The sequence below is a fragment of the Fopius arisanus genome, unplaced genomic scaffold (genome assembly GCF_000806365.1).
Source record: "Fopius arisanus strain USDA-PBARC FA_bdor unplaced genomic scaffold, ASM80636v1 scaffold00024, whole genome shotgun sequence".
Taxonomy (NCBI): Eukaryota; Metazoa; Arthropoda; class Insecta; order Hymenoptera; family Braconidae; genus Fopius; species Fopius arisanus.
Window position 1 is genome coordinate 484,230 of NW_011887763.1, and position 21,072 is coordinate 505,301.

Sequence of the window (21,072 nt, forward strand, 5' to 3'; positions counted from 1 at the left end):
GCTACACCAATTTAAATAATAGCATGTGCACATTACTTCGCACTCCCTTGCACTTTTTATAATTTTCAACAGTGCAGGTTTTAAAATTTCCCTCTCCGAAATATTCTCGTTGATTTTGCAGAAAGCACTGGAAAAAGGTTTTCAAACTGTCAGAGTCAGAGTGAGAGGCCTTGGACCAGGCAGAATGGTATCCTCCTTATTTTTACACGTATAAAATACTGAAGTCAATTATATCCACAAAGAAAACTGAAATATGAATTCAAGAATATCAGATTTCATTCAAGGATTAAAATACTCGTTCATCCAGACTCGATAAATTACGTTCTTAATCAAGAATATTATACTCGACGCAAGAATCATAATACTCTTCCATTACGGTCATTGAATTCAAGAGATATTCTTACTCTTACTTTAAAAGGACTTCATCTTTCGAGGAATAAATGGGTTCGATCGGAAACCTCAGAGTGCTACTTTCACACTAATAATATATCCTCGAGTCGAGAGTATTCATAATCAATTTACAATAATCTATTCTTGATTTAAACATTTCCCTTTTCTTGCATATAGACTACTGCTATGATAATTTGAACGGGATTAGGACGCGAATGAGAATTTTTTTGGTACAATTGCAGGCATCACTTAAAGGTCTCCAAATGGGAGGTATGGATATAATATCGGTAACAGATAATACGAGAGTGACGTGGACTCCCTTGAGACCGAGGAAAGCGAGGAGAGTGTAGAGGGAAACAAATATCTAAAAAATAACTAATAAAAATAAATTGTACAAAATATTCCAATGTTATTTTATTCTATGACGAGTGAAAACCGATGAATAATTGACTAGTGGCTTATGGTATTAAAAAATCACAGTTGTACTTTGGGTATTGCATAATTGAATCCCTGAGGATTGTTTAACGGGAAATAATTTGTGCTGCAATCCAGGGTATGTACTCAGACACTCGAGTGTAGATACCCGGAAGTCGTGGTCTGGCGCATCCTATTCCAGAGGAGACAACCCCGACAACTAGGGTACTGTCGTCATAATGGCTTCCGACCATCAGTGGACCACCACTATCAGCCTGAAACAAAAGATCGCTTCCGGTATTCTATCTCCAGTGACCACGAGTCAATTCCACCTCGAGCATTTCCTTTTAGAGGGGAAAAATGATAAAGAAAAAGGTGCCCAGAGGAGCATCTCTATTTTATAAAAAACACATCCATTTGGTAATCTTCAAAATTGAATCCTTTGACATCCTACATTTTTTCATTAAGTTAATGGAACTAATAATCGGGCCAGCACTGAGCGTGATTCATTTAATTGCAATTTCCTTTTAATTTCGGAAATTGAGATGATCAGTCTGTCGACTGTCTATTTATATTTTCTATTTTTGGAAAATGCCACTTGACAGCTGATCAATCGACCGACAGCTAAAAAAGTGGATTTTTCCTGTTTATTCACATTTAATTACATTTTTACGAAGTTCGAAGGATCATTAATAATTCATACCCAACAAGAATCTCTCCCGCCATTCTCATGTCCAGCACACATCTGCTGAGGTATAACCCTGGTCCTCTGTCCCTCGCTCTCGTACCACTCCCTGCACACCTCATTCTCAACAATATTGACGTTGACTTTTTGGAGGATATCAGCCCGTTTATCTGCAAGATTCCCCGAATAATGAGGATAAAAAAAAACAAATCCTTAGGACTGTCCCAGGATTATTTGCGGATTTTTTTTTTGCTTGGTATAATTTTTTTACGTTTTGATTTGTCTTCACCAAGCCAGCCCCAACCAGCAGCAACTGCATGCACTCCACCAAATTCCTGGTAACCCTTTTCACCCTGTGCCGTGGGAAGACAAGCAGGTTGTACACTATCCGTCCAACTTATCGGTGATTCCAACTCGAGTATTGCGATGTCGTCCACGTACTTGCCACACTTGTGGTCGGGATGTATAACGATATTACGTACACCAGTAGCTACTGAGGCTGGCGTCTCTGGTTCACGTAAATTATATTCACCAAGGGTTACCCTCAGTTGTCGAGCGGGTATTGTCCCAGTCGTTCTGTTGAATTAATGCATCCGTTTGTTAATGCAATTCTATTCACCACTCCGAGTGAAAAAGCTTAAACAAGCCAAAGTTCCCTGTACACTCCAAAAAACACATAAATATTGTGTCAAGTCCTTGAAAAATTTAATTCAACAATTCTCACCAGGAGTCCCTTGATCCGAGACAGACGGACCCGAGAAAAATATACTCCCCACAATTTTCTCGGAAAGCTGAATACCAACAATAATCAATCAAGACTATATTTTAATCAACCAGCAGAAACATAGAGCTCTCCAGCACTAACTCAATTACAAGAAACTCGAAGGAGTGAAATTAAAAAAAAAAACAAAAGTAAAATTGTAATAATTTAGTTTGGGGAGGAAGATCTATCTCTCGGTGTCAAGCAGCAAGTGGAAAATTCAAGAAACTCAGTTTCACTCTGGGGTGCCATAAAAAGAAGTTGGATGACGGTTAAAAACTGGATAAAACTGTCAAGGTAGTCGTGGGATAGGGGACTGGTGACTGGAGAGAGGGACAAAAACAAATTAATCGTTGAATCGAGATATAAGTTGTAAGTAAGGGAGTAAGAAGGAGTGAGAAGTTTGGTCCAGGAGTTGAGGAGAATGGAGTGGAGTTTGAGTCGGTGGGGTTTTGCAATGAGTTGCGAGACGCAATTACCGAGTGGTCTGTAATCCACACGCAATCATGGTACAGTCACAGTCGGGGTCGGATTCAACCCCCCAGCCAACCCCTCGTTACCACCGGCCAAGGGAAATGTTCTCCAGTTCACCTACACCACCTACACCTTTTGCACAACCATCTGCCTGCCTTTTAATTGCTCATACTCCTCCAACCCCCTCTCTTTACTCTGCACAACACTACGATTAAACTCGTATATTTCGGCAGTATCTAAACGCGAGATAAATTACTCTAGGCAACAGGGAAAACCTCTTGCTCGGTTTTTTTCCTCAGGTCTAAGCCGCCGATGGCTACGGTATTATTTTCCGCTCAATTCAAATTTACGCATGTTCGCAAAAATTCCAATTTACGGATATTCGCCGAAATTAATGATTTTTTAAATTTTCGGATGAATTGTTGAAGAATGTACCGTTTTTTCATGTTATCATTTTCTCGTGACTTTCATGAAGTTCTGATAGTTTTCCTGTTTTTTTTTTAAATAAATGTTTTATGAATTTTCTGATGTTTTCTGACATTTTGGAAAACATTAAACGTCTCCTATGATATTGATCAGCTCTACTTTATGGATAACTGGAAAAATGCCAGTTCTCAATAATTAAAATTAACAATGCCGTAATTATCTAGGAAATGGAACGTTAATCACAACGAGTAAAGAATCGAGATTGTATTGGATCGAAATTTAATTAAACACCCTTCTGGCACACTCGGCATTACATTTTGGATTGAATTTTTCATAGGATTCTGTCCCACAGTCGAGGATATTGAATGATTGACGGTAATCCCATTCTGACGATAATTGAGCAATTAGTCGTGTTGAAATTTTGAACTGTGTCCGATGAAAACATTCCTTCACCCGTAACTATTTGTTGAAATTAAATGGACTCCTCGGTTATTCACCCTGAATTTTCTCAAGTGCCGCCAGAATGGAGGAAAATGGATTATGAAAAATAATCTCATCTCAAAATTCTAATTAACGAGTAATGGAGTAACTTACACGCAGATGCAGTGAGCAGCGGTGAGAATAAATTTAGAATTGATGACAGTCCCTCCGCAGAAGTGTCCACCGAACCTGGTGATGCTGACCAGCCAAGGAAATTCCTGAGGAAGAGCATTACCTCCTCCCACGATCTTCGGTTTTCTCGCTCCCCACCTACCTCTTCCACAGGGTACATCAGCAACTGCCAACCGAAAGTTATCAAAATCAGAGCACTGCCAAATTGACGAAATATTATGCATCATTCGTTTGGCTAGATTCATCCACCAGAAATCCGTGATACATTTGTGATGTGAAATTGCATCCATCGATTCTCGATATCGTGGAAATTGGCTACGAATGATGCACATTGCATTTTCAGTCCCCTCTATTCACTGACTCGAATAAATATGTCTATATGTGCTCTCTGTGGTATTGCACGATAATCAGAGAGAGAGACAGAGTGAAAAAGGGATTAAAAGGAGGCAAATTCTTTGGGGATCGTACTTGTGTGCTGCTGAATATCAATGAGTTTGTTTTATTTTTTTATAATGAAACTTTTGATTGAGACTCTTGATGATATTCAAATATTGAACATACATTTTTCCATTTCCCTCGACAAACAATTTTTTTTTTTCGCGTTATCGCTCTTGGGCTTTATTTTTTTCATTCATGTCGGTAATCAGTGGTTATGACTATATCATTTATTCATCCCGTGAGGGCTGTATTTGTGGACGGATTCATTGATTCTCTCCATTTTCTTTTTTTTTCACTCCACCTCCAGTAAAATGTTTATACTGTAATGGCGTATCAGTTGTTGGGGAATTTGCAATTAAATTTCCGCTCCAGTGATGCGATATATTCACAATTCATTTGATCTGAAGAAGCTTTAGTGTAACAGTATCGCTGGATGATTGTTACGGAACTTTTCCTTCTCGAGAATTCGGCGAGAAAAGTAAAACTGTTCTGGAAATGCTAATTGGGGGGGAGTTCCAGTCATTATACTGAAAAAATAGTCGATTCGTAGGAAACTGAGTAGTTCAACAAAACGAGAACAATTGTAATGAATATTCTATTGAAGCTCTTTTAATTGAGAATTTGAATACATTGAGTACTGTTCTTGCAGTTAACTGTTTTGGTACATAAAATAAACTCCGGTTTTCCAATATTTTGTCATTATTGCGGTGAGATTTGACGGATGAATTTTCCGAGGTTTCGATGAAAATCTAGTTTAACTGATATCCTTTAAAATGAATTATTTATAAAATGAATCTTTCCCCCACTGCACCGAACGCGTGATTAATTAGGCAGTACTAATTAATCAATTCTGAAAGAACCTTTCGGAAAAAGCTACAAAGTCCCGCAAAGTTAATGGCAATCAGCGATGAATTATCAAAATTTCAATGACCATTGGCATGACCATTGGCATGGATAATTCCATTCACCATCACAATGAGTGGCTCTCTACCGATAATTAAACGCAACATAAATTTGCCGGTCGGAAGAAAATAGAGTTAATAAAGCAAATTCAGTATTCACCATTGAACACGTGGTGACGTTGGTAAAATCTCACTTGAACCTTTCCTGAAGCCATCGCCCTTCCCACCCCCTCGTAACTAGTCATCACGCTAAAATGCAGAAGAGTGCTCGTAATCATAAATTAGCAATTTTCCCCGTCAAGAGAGATAGAAAAAGTAGGAAGAAGCAAGAGAAAAGAGAGAATAATTCCCGCCGAGGGGAAAACATCTCGCCGTCAATCACTGAACCGCGACATTTGTCTAATGGACACTTCATCATTCCTAAAAAAAAGTGTGGAAAGTCTTTTTTAGGGTAAAAGCCGGACTGAGAGGTGAAAATTCGAGGGAAGAGTGCAACCGGGCGTGTGTCACTCCCATCGGTGAATTTACAATTCGAACTAAACCGAAACGCGGGGCTATAATTTTATATTATTTCGACAGTATAACGGAAAGCTATTGTGTGTGTTGGGGAGCGATTGGTGTCATTCGTGTGATAAATACAATCATCGAGATGTCAATCGCATAAACTCCTCTGGAAAAAAAAAATACGTGTTTGTGGGGGAGTAAAAAATAAAATGTGGAAACTCAAATCGAATAGTCGTGAGTAAAATAAAAAAAACATATCACTTCCTGTTACCGATGTTCGGAAATATCGGCTGCTCCGGGATTATTGACAGGTCAAATCAATCCATTTTACAAGTGGTAAATGATTTGGAGGACGTGGTACGGTTTAACCATTTCTATCTGACAATTTTATTGGTTTTTTTGGGGGATTTTTATAGTTACCGGAGTTTATGGATTTAATTGTTCTATTTGGAGTGCGTTTGTCAACAATTGATGGACGTCATTTACTAATTGACGAGATGATTGTCATCAAATCAATTGATTTTTTCCCATATATTTTCGATCGATCTTGCGTTAATATAATACTGACTAATCGATTATTTCTATTCCCGTCAAATGAATAATTTGTCCCCGACTCGAGCGTTTTATTCCATAAAATTTCCCAATCATTAAAGAAAATGACGCACCGACTTATGTCAACAGAGTAATTAATCATCGGACCCTCCAATAATTTTTTCCAAACACATGATAAAATTCCCACAGCAGCTCGAATTTCAATTCCAATTTGAAAACATCATATTTACCTCATTCTTTCTGGTAGAATCTACCGAATCTCTCCCCGTGCAATCAAATATTAATACCCCCTCCCCCTAAAGCAATAATTCACCCCCACAAAGAGAGGAGCAATCACAACAGTATTTCATTGAGCCACGGAGTGCATAAATTTACACCGTTATCGAGGGCAAAGCGAGCGATCGGAGCGAATGATGGGGTTGGTGGTTTAGATCGAGAGGGAGTGAAAAAAAATAAAGGCCAGAAAAGCGTGAAAAAAAAAAAGAGAATTGAAAAGTTGAATCCCCTGGAACTAGTGCATTGAGCCTCGGCATTTCCGATTCACGCCTGGCATCCGCCGTATTATCATGACCATGTTCGGCCTGGCTTTGACATATCTATTACGCGTTTCCGAATAGCGGCGACTTGAAATTCTATGGGCAAACGGTTTTGCGCGGAATGCGCGGGCAGAGGGAAGTTGGTTGTTGGAACGAGGGTATAAGGCACTCCAATTAATCAGTCAGGGGGTGTGAAACGAGGGAGAACTAGGGGATATTGCGGTGACAGGCTCACATCCCGTATCTCTTCGTTTTCAACCCCCTGTTCCTATCTCGGTCTGCATTAAATTTTAATGCCGTCGAAATCTCCGGAATTTTCCCATGAATCGGTGGGGGCACTCTTCATTCACGGATTTACTGGGCAACTCGCTTCATTATCGAGTCTACCTGGGGAAGTACGGCGGGAAATACTTACGGCAATGATTTTTTTAAAACTAGACTATTTTTTTTGGAATGTAACTTCATTTTTATTTCGTTAACCAGCTGAGATCGGAATTAAGGGACAAGTAACACCGAAACGATTTTTATTGTGGACACAGTGATGTTTTTTATTTTTCCCGGCTATAACTCCAAACGTAATTTATTTTTAACTCTCGTAGAGAGTGTTATGATTCCATAAAAAAATATTGAATTTCAAACGACTAGTCTGTATCCATTTTTTCTTATGAATTTCATTTGAATTTTCGTAGAACTCTTCCCTCGACGCTCATCACGGAAATTCCCCCAAGTTTTTCTCATTTATTTCCCCCACCCTCACCCACCTTCCACAAAAAACAGTTTAATCAAAGTACTGGAAAAGCGGAGAATATTTCAATTACAATCTGAAAAAACTAAAAAAACAAACTCCATCCGTTTTAATTACAAAAAAATGCGATGAATAAAGTGTAATTACATATTTGAAACATAAAAACCGCTGGATTGTGCGGAAAAACCGAAACAATTATTGTTCAATTACCCGAGAAGGAAAAAAAAAGGTATTATTAGACTCACAGTTGGTGAACCCGATGGTGAGGGGTACAAGAAGTGCAATGATGAGCAACGAGACGCGTGGCATTTTTCCCTGGTGGAGGTGGTGCTGGTGCTGGATCGTTGGTTTAAAAAAAAGTGTCACAGCATCCTGACGTCGACGGGTTCTTTATATGTCGTGAACACGCGCTTCTCGTTATCCCCCCAGTTTGACTGAAGTATTGTTAACAATACTCCAAGGGGAGAGGGAGGGGGATGTCATTGTAAAAGTTGACACGGAGTTCGAACGAGCATCTGCGGTTTGCCATGTAAGTAACGTACCCACTGATAACACCGACGATAAAGTTGAGGTAATTCTACCATGTGACAATGGCCCGTACTTTTGCCTGGGCCAATGTACCCAGAATTTGGCCTTTGACTATAGCGAGGTTTTGCGGTTGCCCTCAACTACAGCTCAAACTTTACCGCTTTTTTTTTATCGCTCATCTGCGAATATACAATGGTTTTTCAAGTGAAGGTGTCATGTAATTACGATGCCAACGGAAAAATTCAATCGAAATTAGAGGGAAGATTTTTTAGGGTAAAGACAATTTAAATTTATTCCGAATTAATGCACCCACGTATTTAATAAAGTCTGACTAATATTCCTTCTTCGCCGGATGAAATTTATTCATCACTCAAATTCAACATTTACCTTTCGATTAACTTGAATCCATTTCCGTATTTCCATTTCTAATTTATGCGGGTTCGGGGCTCCTCGTACCTGATCAGCACAAATCCACGAACGACCTCGATTGCCCCGAATATTTTTACTAGCTCTCCAAAAATTCGAATCCAAAAAAGGCCAAAAAAAAAGTCGAAAACCCAGAAAAAAATCTTCCTCGAAAAATCCTTAAAAATCGAAATCAATAAAACTGCTAATTGCCACGATAAACGTGATTTCAATAATTTTTAATTAATACCTCAACCGAAGCATCAGGTCTGACTATCAATTAATTAATTACATCATCTTTAATCTCAATAATTTCCCCCTTAAATAGATTCCCCGACGAACACTTCAACAGAAATAGCAAAAATAATTGATTGGCGCAGGATCTGAGTTCCCAAAATGTTCATTATTATAATTTTTTTTCCGAAATCAATCGACTTTTCAGCAAGAATAAACCCGAAATATTTTCTCCACACGTATCTTCCGGTGAACCCCCTCGATAATTATTCAGGTCATGATATGTGGGCTGATAATGTGGAACGCGTACTTGACTGATTTTTTTTTCCGAAAGGTAATGGAATAAAGGTTGAGCTACTGAAGGTGGAGAAAAATAAATCCCCTCCATAATTTTTTTCCCCCGATTTTTTTTTTCCCAACACTCGAGTGAAGTAGCTCACTCGGTGCTCATCCTGCATGCTCCCTTGCAATCACTGAAGCATTCATAAGAGTACATATTCGTGTGGACATGCGCACATCACAGACGTACACCAAACACCAGGGAGTAATGCCAGTGGAATACGAAAGTGAGAGTGAGCCTCTGCAATCTTACTCCATTCACGTTCTCCTGAACTTGACCCACTCGTCACTCCTATTCGTGATACACCCTTCGTCTTCCATCATCTCCATCATGCATGAGGGCTCATTGAAAATTCATACCCCGTCATTTTCCCCCACTAATTTTCCATTGACTCATCACAAAATTCACTAAAAAAATCAGATCTTCAGACTCATACGTTCTTAATTCATCTCCACGTCCAATCCATCTCCGTCTGTAAGTAGAGATATAAAATTGAATTAAAGAAAACTCAACATGATGATTGAAAAATCGCCTAGTTCAATCGAGAATCGGATTGTGATCGAGATGGAGATTTGAAAGACGATCTGTTCATGAATTTCGATATGTTTTTTTAATGGAGAATTTTTGGAATTTGTGACTCTCGGAGGTGAAGCCACTGGTTTATGATGAAGATAACAGGGGCTTTATCTAGTTCCGAAATGTGGAATTTATTGGGGTAGGAACCTTCATCATCTTTTTCATTCGGCCTTTTTGGGAAGCCCGCAGTTTGCCACTGGGCCAACGACTCTACGCGAGGCCAACCTCTGTCTATTTATCGGTCGTAAAGTTATCTGACTTTTTTTCGGGGATCCAATAACCCCGGGGAAGTTCGAACGATAAAGAATATCTCGTTGAGGGGATCTGCTTTTGATTTTATATTTACTAGGAATGGAAGCGCACATTGTGCGTCCAATCACGGTTGCATGATATCAATATTTCAATGATTATTTCCATTTTCTGCAAATTAATCCCAAATCCGTAATTTAATAATCACATGATATTAAAATCGCAGGTTTGATCTCCAATTTTTTATTATCAGTCTTGAATAATGACTATTGCATTTATTTATTGACGACCTCTATGATCCTACATTTATAATATTCTTCATTTATTTACAGAATAAATTTCAGCGAGAGTTACTCGAGTGTTCATAACGTAAGTTATGTAGTCATTTCGCGTCAAGCACTGCCTCAATAGAATTTTATGAAAATCATCGGGAGTTTAATCATCTCCTCGAGCACCACTAAACCCAATCCTCCGACAATGAACCTCATCTATTTACAACCTTGTCACTTGCTCCTGAATCAAATGAAACCCAATAGCCTTCTGCGAGAGTCAGCATCCAAATTGCACAATTTAATTCGCAAGTTACGTCTTTGGGTAACGCGAAATGCACATTATTGCTAGATTGAATGGAATTGATCCTGTGAGTCGCATCCCAGAAGGATGCAATAGAGAGGACTTCAATTCAATTAGCATTCACCACTGGTGGTGATGAAATTTGAATTTACACGTTTGAATTCCACCTAATAAAACTCAATTCAATATTGAACTACTCAAGGAATATTTTACAACTAAACCATTGATACGATTAATCTGAAAAAATAATGTATTCGTCTTCCGTCATTATTTAATGGCGGAAAACTGAAATTTTGGGATTCTTCATTAATTAAATAATGAGAAACGCAAAAAGGTGATGTTTAAAAAAAGCAAGGGATTGGAGAGACTTCCATGGAGCCGTTATCACTCATCAATAAACAGTTTTTCCGTTCATGAGTGTTTGAGATAAAACCTTGAATGTCAAAGTGATAAGCCATAAACCCAGTTTAGGAGTGACCCAGTCCTCTCGAAAAAAAAAAGTACAAAAGATGAAAAGAAAAATTCAATGCTCGAAGTATAATCGCTCTCATCCAAAAGCCGATGGCTCCGAAGAGGGAATTTCTCGTGATAGTGGCACTCTTCCACTCCAGTGGCTACCAATAAAAGTGGTATTACCGTTAATTGATTATTCCAATTGTTATTTTTATTTACTCAAGGGGCATCTATTCTGGAATCCTTTTGTCTGATGAGGCGAGTTGGTAATATGAAATTGATCTTCCAATCCCTCTTGAATGGATTGTCGTTCTCCATTGTTCGAGGATTCATTGAAGGAAATTTTTTCTGGGTAATGGATGGTGTCATGATCACTGGAACATGACACAATTGCAGTTAATTACAACGGCGGTTATCGGTATTGTTGTCGCCTTGGACGTGGCACACATTTGTTGGGTGATGCAGTTAGCTGATAACCTTCAATTTAATGGCTTAATGAAGGGGATTGGAGGTGTGCGAGTTATCATTTTGTTATCAGTCGGTGTTTACGGCTGTTCGCCAGAAGAGGGGAAAATTGGTTATTTCAAAAAAATCGTTGAGATATATTTGAGTACCGACTGCACGGAGAGAAATATTTAGTAAAAATTACGGAACTTTCAGTTCACTTACCGATTACGGAGTTGATTCGAAAAATTTAAGTGACGGTATCGTTATTTTTCACCGATAATTCAGATAAAAATTACGGAACACCGCGGAAAAATTCCGTGACTTTAGTTAAAAATTACGTGACAGTTCCGTAAAATTTCCGACCACCACATTTCGCTCCAGAATTACGGAAAATACACGTAATTTTTATTGAATATTTCTCTCAGTGTGCAATTCCCATTTATTTATTTAAATTAACATTTACATTCACCAATTTTTTAGTTAATTCATCGATAATTTCCCGGGAGTAATGGATAAAAAATTATTTTGGGGAGAATAAAATTCTATTTGTGGAAAATAAACTTAAAAAATATCGATCTAATAAAATATATGGCGCAGTAACTGAGCCATATAAATAAATCATGCTACACTGGCGTTTTGGGATTAGGTGTATTGTATCGGGTTGGATGCCTGAATAGAGATATCCATCAAAGTCCTTTTGAGAAGTGTATGATCCATTGTATCCACTCTTCCGCGATGGCTAACCGAAACACCATCCCACGTCCTTTATAAATCCATTGTATCATCATCCATCGATGAAAAAAAAATTCCAAACTTTTCCCGTTTGAGGACTCGCTTCAACTAATTATCGCCGAAGGTATGTTACACGGGAAATAAAAAAAAAGGCACCATCAATGTAACTATCGAATCTTCCAATCAACAATAAATCCATATAAAAAATTGATTCCACTCAATTAAAAGTCAGTTCTGCAGAATAAAATTTTTATGGGTGTTATAACACTTTTATATGGGCCGTTTTAACATGGAGCTCTCAAAATAAACATTTAGCACTAATTTTTCATTATTTTTTCAGTAGTTTTATTCAGCTTTTTTCGTCTCGGTGAAGTCATTCATTAATCTTCGCTGAAGTTCTCCCAGAGAGAAAAGAATTTTCACTTCATCAATCCACTAGTTTAATTAAAGTGAATTAAAGTTTTATCGGGATGAATTTTCCGATGGATGATGCAAGTACGTGTTTCTTTTTTAATCGGCCCTGACTGACATCGAGGGGTAAACTTACGACCACTTACCAACCATCGTACGTTTCTCACTCTTCCCTCTCATTTGGCCTGTACCCAAGCAAGTTGTTTGCTCTTGCACAGAGTAACATTCTACTCAGTTCTCAGTTAAATTGGTAAAGTTTTAAGTTCTAACGCTTACACCCGTACCATCTAGGTGCTCTCTCGCGCGTCGTTACTCCACACCAGGAAGCTTCTTCAACGATTCCACCACTGTCGCATAATACACCTCTCAACTTTCCTCTTGGCTCCTTCCGATTCAACCACCTATAATCCTAATCCTATATTTATACTCATCCCCACCAATAAATAGTTGTAATACCCCCCGAAAATCAATTTCAATTTTTCAAAATTATCGGATATTTCTCAAAATTTAAGGGAAAAATTTCCTGGAAAAATCTTCTCCAGTCGATACTGAGGAAAATCGAGGGAAAGATCATAATATTAATTCTGGAGGTTGAGGGCTAACTCAGGTTAATATTCACACACTCGAAATAGAATTTATAAGAGTGAAATATGAAATACTGCCAGTCTGAATAATAGTGAAGATAAAATGACTTGGAAAATAGCTCGAAGAAGTCGGGAATAATTTGCTCTGAATTTAGCGACTGGAGGAGTGAATGTTCGTATTCTTGACGATAAAGCCGATTTTTCCAGTGTCTTGGGGGATAAATTGGCGAGGTGTTTGACGGTGGCTGTGAAAAATGTGGCTTGAGAAAGAGCCGAGGGGACGGTGTCGGTTAACACTGGGTAAGGCCTTTAAAATCTCAACTACTCGGTATAGCTACTGGCGTGGCTCTGAAAATGAGAACATTAGCATTTAGAGCGCAATTTTCTCATTAGGTGTACGAGTGGCACTTTCGTGGAATTAAGCTGACGCCCACCTAGTGGCAATCATCGTTTGCAAAAGAATCTTTTTTTCAACTCGGTTTTACTTTGTGGAGTTAATTTCTCAATGAATTAATGTATCTTTATAAACAAGCGCGCTGAATTTGAAAATAAAATTTTGAGGTGCAATAAATTAAAGAAAAATATCAAGCTGTTAAAATATCTGATTAAAAATTGATCAATCGAAGAACTCGCGTAATATTTCTAAAGTTTTCTCCCGGCGCATATTTATTATCCCTTGGGATCCGTTGGGATAATTCAGATTCAAACTACTAGGAGAATTTATTCTCCTAAAATTTGATATAATATTCTCTCCTGGAAAAATGAAGGAAATTCTTTCGGCCAACGAAAAAAAATAATCTCACTGAGTTAATGAATTTTCATTCCTCCGATATAATTAAATGACGTGAAAAGCAAGATGAACCGTAGTTCACTACAGATAGAAACTAGAATAATAGCCTCCATAGCCCAGCAAAAGTACGTGTGCCCCAATGGTAGTTTAAGCTCCTCCATTCTTACCCCACAACTGCCGTAATTTTTAACCTTAGAGAAAAGTTAAGAGTAATTTACTGGTACCTCAGACGCCATTCGACTTTCTGATACGTTGGTACGTTAAAAGGTAGAGAGGTAGTGACTTTCCTACACCTGAAAATGAAAAAAAAAAACCTCATCTCTCTCGCCTCTCGCTAATTGCACTCGATTCAACTTGATTTGTATCGGAGGATTAAATAAACCGACTGGAAGGTACATTCTGTTATCCATTACCCGGAATTACCGATGATGTCAGTGAGAGAAAGCTCAAGAATATACGTCTCAAAAATACTTCAGGGGTTAAATCGAATTTATTTTCTCCGTAGAGGTAATGCACCTCAAATATAACGTGCGTCGATGCTTTAATTCATCGAAATAACACAAGACGATGGATGGATAAGGATGATTTGTTTACGTCGGGATAAAATAAATAGAAAATCCAGTGAAAATTGTTTCCCCTTTGGACGTATACAGTTTTACTTCAATAGCATTTTAACACTATCAAGTGACATTTTTCTTTTTCATCGAGTATATAATACTAGCTCTCTTCATTTATTTATACATCAATTTATTTATTTATTTATACACACCAAATTGGCAGTTCTCTGTTATCAACTAGTTAATTAGTACAGTCAAATTGTGACTATTTGTGCTGAATTTGACACATTTTAATTACATCGGTATCGATGGATTTTATTGTTTTGGGTAAATCATTTACTTTCGGTTCTCTTCATTAATTTATAGGCCCTCTGTACACGTCTCATCACACCATTTTTTTATATTAATTTATTTACAATAACTTTAGATCGCTTTATAGATTATTCTGAAAAATTCCGAATGATCAAGTCGTTAAATATTTCCCTGAATTGAAGACTTCACTCTGAGATCCTAAAGTTAACATTTCAATGAAAATCCGTGGGCATTGTTAAACATCTGTTAAATCAATTATTCGGTTAACTTGAATTATCAGATCAATTAAAATATAGTGTTGGATAAGTTTTGAAATACACATGTGCAACACAGCAGCCTCTGTAATCTCTCTGGTTTTAGTGTGTCACCTATTTTTCTCAGAAGTCTCTCAAGGAAATGAAAACCCCTTCCGTTTTCTCTATGGCGATACGTTTCATTACTGAAATTGACTCGCGTATCGAGCTTTTCAACTGGATTGAAAAAGTAAACTACCAGTTTGTGTGCGGCAATATCATCTCACTGAAATCGCGTTGTTCATTTTTATCATACTTTTTTTTTTTGCTGTGAGTGTATTTGACATCTGGTTAATTTTTTACCTTTGTTTATTTTTTTCCCCGGTTTTTCTGCTGGATTTTGCTTGGTAAATAGTGAGCGCGATCCAGGGCTGGACTGCACTCGCATCTGGAAATGTTTTCATCAACTGCACGTTGTAAAGCGGTTTTTACTTGTTCTTCATTTATTTTCACCTCCCCCCTCCCCCCTACCGGCCCTTCTTTTATTCCTTTAAACAGGGGCATTGATTATTTCCGAGGTAATCAGCACTCTCAACTCTTTTCTCCTTCGTACCATTTTAAAATTGACATTCCACTCTATTTTCTAATCCTCACAAATCATGTGGCCCTATTTTTGGAATTTATGGTTTCTTAAAGTACAATGCAAATTATATTAATTTACTCTTTGTTTATTGTTTATTCTTATTATCAACGAATCCTCGTAACAGTTTACGGAGATTTTTTTATAACTGTAGACGAACATTTCTTTATGTACATGAGGGTCGAGGAAATTCCATTACAGAAATTGTTAAGGTAAATGCACTGGCGGAAATTTCCAATTTGAATTCTCCAAGGAGTCGACGAATTATCGAATAATTCTGGATTTCAACAGATGGATTTTTACGTTTTTACGATATCGCGAGTAAAATTTGATTAGTGCACCAATGCACTCTACAAAATTGCGATAAAAAATTTTCAAATCCAGATATTGACGATTTTGTAGAATTTATTTCTAAATTTCCAATTCGACTCGGAATTCTAATGAGAAATTTCCAACTGTGAGTGCAGTACGACAATTTTAACTGTTTCTACATGAATTATAGGGAAGAGTAGAAACGCCCGAATAATAGATACTGACAGAGGAAGCGGAAGGAAACTTATTCTCTAAATAAAAGTTTATAAAAATATATCAACAAATCATAAATATCTCCCCTACCCCTTTCTCGCCCAATTCTTCCAATTTTCGATACAACATACGTTTATCTAAAACCCATATACATCGACTATATACATATTACAAATGTATTTGAACAAATGAATTTACAACAATTTATTACCTGACACTCCATTTAATGGAACTTGATCATTGCGAGAGCGACTAATTATTCAATTGAAATGATTCTCGTTATTCCGGATGAATTATTTCAATTGTTATGAATTATTTTGTTTACAAAATGGTTTTACTCTCGAAGATGAATTCTCCGAGAGTAAAATTTACAACATAGCGGTGGAATTATTCATTTATTTAACGAAATTGTTAATTCGAGTCATTATTTTTATGTCTCGTTTTTCGATTGAATTATTGAGTTATCGGTTAATTCATTGGACAATCAATTGGTCAACACCTGTTCGAAACCCTCGAATACTACTGCCCTGTGATACCCATCATTATACAAACAGTCTCTCTTTATCAATTATCAATTATAAATATTTTTCTATACAATTATTTACATTAGGTTGAGGGGATTAATATGGAATAATACTATTATAGAGTCTGGTGACTTGGGGAATTATTTTTTTTAATTCTACTGCTGTTAGAGTTCGACTTCAGGGAATTTGGGCAAATATTTTTTTAATTATTTTATTCAATGGGAGAAAAATTCGATGCCGGCACTGGAATTTTTCTTTCCCTGGCACTAGAACTCTCTTTACTTCTCTCTTTGAACTCCAGCCAAATTTATGCTTTCGAAAATTTTGGTGAATTTTAAATATTTTAATATCGCTTCCTTATCTATTCGATTTTTGAGACTTTCTCAATTCAAATGAAAACGCTGATCTTACATTTAATCGAAGTTCAATAAAAAATTACCGTTAAATCTTTTAGAGGATAGATTTTTGCATTCACGATTTGTGGGAGACAAGATACTTTCGCAACTGCTGTATTCCAGAAAATTGAGCAATTTCTCGTAAAAATTTCAAATGCGAATAGAAATAAATTCTTAAACGAAAATAATTCAAAAATTATTGTCAGATAAACCAAAACTAGAAGACGTTTATAATAACATTACATTAAACCCCGGATGCAGTCTGAATACCTCGTTAAAATAAAAACAAAGCCAAAAAACCTGTGGTTCCCCCGAACTCACCCAAACCCCTGAAAAACGCGAAAGCAAAAATATATCCCCTCCCATACTAAGCAAATATTATTGAATCGAGGGTTGGCCATAATTAATGTTGTCAAAGATGGAATATTCGTCTGTTGACTATATAATTTTCGTGGATAAATCAGTGAAAACCACCGGTGGGTTCGTCCATGGCATCCACTGATGAATTTTCGACAGTCGAATCGTCCGGAAACCACATTAGAACATACTGAAGTGCTTACCACCGCAAAATGTTCCAAGGTAAATTAATTGGGTCGTAATTGTAGGAAGAGAGTGAGACAGATGAATACAATTGGACTAGTGTGGACACGGCTGTGGCCATTGCTGAAGCTTGATGCTTGTGTCACGTTTACCGATATGGATGCATCTGCGGTACCAGAGGGTGATCGTACGATCATTAGCCACTCACCCGCGTGGGACAACTGGACGGTTTCGATCTGGAGGCTTGTCCTGAAGCATGAGGCTACATTACCCCCGTGCTGAAACCCATCATACAATTCATTAATATCCAATCAATCAATTACTCAACAATTCCATTATAACATCTATTTTTTCATTAACCGAATTTACCAAATTTACCAAAAAGGCTTGGTTTTTAATTTCGGGGAGGGCAACGAGTCGCCAGTGGTTTAATCTATTTTTTTTAATCCACTTAATTAATTAAGTGGATTAATTGAATTTATTTTAAAAAATCCACTGTAACCCAATGTAACGTCGGAATGGAAACATTTTGGGAAGGACTAGTCACCCCCTGAAATCTCAAATTTATTAGGAAACCGCCCCTTTAATTTCATAAATTTTGAGGGAAGGCTTTGATCGATCGTTGAGATTGGAAAAAATGTTTCCCCTTGAAAATATAAAAAAGTTGGGGTCAATCCCGAGGACTTATCCAGAGGGGCAGGTCTCCCCCCTTTGAACATCATCTGCCCCCCCAAATACTCGATATATCTGTAATCGATACGCGATATTCAACACGCGACGGCGATAAATACCAGAGAACGGTCAAACGGTTCAAGTCGTCGTAATATTCCAACGAGATTTTCGTCTCGTCACGTACAGGAATTTCACTAACGGCCATGAGAATCTCGGCATTCGGAATTATATATCCGTATATATTTATCCGATGCCATTCCCACTGACGGAAATTTTATAGAAATAAAGAGGAATGGGAGGGAAAAAAGCCTCGTCAAAGCAATCGCCAAATGCCGGAGGCCACAGACAGAAGTGGCAAGGGAAAATGCTTTCAAAGATTTTACTTTTGTGAGGATATTGCGACGAATAATTTTGTGCAGAAGCTCTCAAAAGAGAACTCGTCGTAAATTAATTGCGGACCGACGGCAAAAGCCTCGTATTACATGACATAAAAAAATCAGAGGCATTAACGATAAAATAGAATCAATGGAAGAATTTATTTCCAATAAATTGTTTATGAGTTTTCAGAATAGAAAAAAAGATGTTCTTGAATTTTTGATTGGCTTAAAAGCGAGTGCAATTTAGCGGTGGAATATTGATTTTTCAATAAAAAAATCATGAGTTCTTTGAAATTTCCGTGAAAGAAATGATTGTTTAATGATTATTTAATGACACTCTCCTGAAAATTACTGGTTATGCTGTCAATGAAATTTCAATTTTTTTAGCAGAATAAATCACATGGTTATTTATTTTTTTATTCCATTTTCTTCTCGCGGTAATTTCGTGTCATTTTTGTGGAGAGATTTTCACTTTACCTCGACTTCCAAGACACGAACACCATTTCGTTCGTTGCCCCCAGGTGTATAGACACTCTCCGAAGACAACCAGAGAAGTTTCGTGTAAGACGACTCGACGCAAAATTCAACCGCTAGTTTTAAGGTCTCACCCTCTGAAACCGTTACAGTCTGAGACTCTGGGTGAACCATCGGGCCTCCTGAAATTTCAATAATAACATACATTATAAATTTTTCCACTGCCTTCATTAATTATTTCAAAAAATCCACCATAAAACACTCGATTCATCAGAACACCTGTAATTTTTACTAAAACAGCACATCACAATTGTCAATTAAAATTTAATTAAAACCCACATAATTGAGACGTCAGATGACGTTGTGACGGAAATATAAATAAATTTCTAACAGCACACCTGGTTTGAACAATTGATAATAACCCATAAATTAGTTAATGCCAAGTATTCAAGGAATTTTCATTTGAAACGTCAAGTAACATTTTCCACTGGTACGTCAAAATGTCCTGTAGCTCTGAAACCTCCAATTATTATCAAAAGGACTTTCCATTCCATTGAACGTGGGATTTGTTATACACCAGTCAAAAGGGGAATAATTGGTAGTGATGAACGAGAGTATTCAAAGGGCCACGCACTCCCATTAAAGTGATTATCCCAATTAACATCTCTCTCGTGGTCTGCTGGGACACGTTCAAACGGTCTCTCATGAAACTCAAAAAATACATCGAAAAAACTGTCAATTTGTGATAGAAATTCTCAGAAAAAGTATTTATTACGCACGAGGAAAATATGGCATTTGGAAAATTTTATTATTATTTTTTAACGGTAGAAACATGGCACCTTTTAAAGTCCACATAAGACTCGAATATAATAGAGTCAATAACAAAAATTACTGGCGAACGTCGTAAAAAGTTGAGGTACGGCAAAGCAGAGAGGAAATAGAGTAGAAAGTAATGCTTGGATGGTAAAATTTAATTTATTAACGAGAAAATTCATGAGAGGGGTGGGGGCGAAGGGGGGAATTCTCAGGATCAGAATATATTGGAGAATATATTCACCGACAATATTGGAAAAAAATTGTAATTTTATGGACTAATAATTTTCAGGCGACACTGAATTCGATGGGGTGGGGGGGAAATAATAAAATTGGTAGTTTCGCTGGAAATTTCATAAAATTCTACATTTTTCGGCATCAGAGGACAAGAACTTGTCAACTTATTTGAATTTTCAATGAAAACATGAATATGCAATAGCAAATAACACCGAATTTTCAATTAATTGGAAATTTATGTATATTGGTCTGAATCCTCTTTATTCCAAAAAATGTTCATGGAGTAATTGAACTAAAATTAAGATTCTTCCATTGTTCATCAATTACTCAATTGCTATTAGCATTTATTTGCATCAACTAAATTAATATCTCCTAATGATTTAATCCTTATACTTATCATTGTTCAATCATAAAAAAAAATGAGAAATACCGAATTCACCCCCCTAGCATGCCCTATTACATTTACGATGTCCTACCCCGAATAATAAAGTTAAAATAAATTCAATTCTCCGTTTCTCCCGGTCGACCACTGGACCGTTAACCCAACAATTTTCCCTGTTCCATTTTCCATGGAGTCTCGACATTTCCCAGAGAGAAGCCCTCTGGGCCAATCTTTTACGTTCAAAAATTTCGTTGGAGACTCTTATCAATTGACGAGGCATAAAAACACGTTGCAATATCGAGGGAAAATGAAGTTATGACATGATCGAGGAGTGAATGACGTGCACTTTGGCTAATTGAAGCGTGGAATAGCGAGGTTTGCACTAGGTTCACGGTGAAAATCCTCCCTACTAGCACCAGAAAGCCCCTCCATCCCCCTTCCCCTCAATGGTACTCTCATCTGCATGGATTTACTGGTTCGTAAAGCTAAGCTTTCTGACCTCGGTTACTGGTACCACTCCTTTCCACCCACCGTCTGCTAGAACGTGTTCCACTAAGAATGAAAGCTTCACTAGTGAATCTCGCCGAGGGTGAGAGTTACTTCATGAATATTCCATGTACCAAATTACTTG

At 37.3% G+C, this 21,072-nt stretch overlaps 3 protein-coding genes across 3 annotated transcripts in view; 1 reads left to right on the forward strand and 2 right to left on the reverse strand.

The window, feature by feature from the left end:
• Positions 1 to 792, forward strand: part of LOC105264732 (28S ribosomal protein S11, mitochondrial-like) — a 2,172-nt gene extending 1,380 nt beyond the window's left edge. The window contains exons 2-3 of the mRNA XM_011301813.1: positions 23 to 187; positions 633 to 792. Coding sequence (XP_011300115.1) covers positions 23 to 187; positions 633 to 740 — 273 coding nt within the window. The 3' untranslated portion in view covers positions 741 to 792. The remainder of the gene's footprint in view (positions 1 to 22; positions 188 to 632) is intronic.
• A 71-nt stretch (positions 793 to 863) lies between these two features.
• LOC105264622 (plasma kallikrein) lies at positions 864 to 7,772 on the reverse strand. The gene is made up of 5 exons (XM_011301619.1): positions 7,684 to 7,772; positions 3,744 to 3,927; positions 1,761 to 2,065; positions 1,508 to 1,659; positions 864 to 1,079 (listed from the first exon to the last, which is right to left on the reverse strand). Exons 1-5 carry the CDS (start codon positions 7,745 to 7,747, stop codon positions 912 to 914), a joined length of 873 nt encoding a protein of 290 aa, XP_011299921.1. The 5' UTR covers positions 7,748 to 7,772; the 3' UTR covers positions 864 to 911.
• Positions 7,773 to 14,456: 6,684 nt separating this feature from the next.
• tei (teiresias) overlaps positions 14,457 to 21,072 on the reverse strand; it is a 108,100-nt gene continuing 101,484 nt past the window's right edge. The window contains exons 9-10 of the mRNA XM_011301620.1: positions 19,013 to 19,191; positions 14,457 to 17,764 (exon numbers count right to left, since the gene is read on the reverse strand). Coding sequence (XP_011299922.1) covers positions 17,531 to 17,764; positions 19,013 to 19,191 — 413 coding nt within the window. The 3' untranslated portion in view covers positions 14,457 to 17,530. The remainder of the gene's footprint in view (positions 17,765 to 19,012; positions 19,192 to 21,072) is intronic.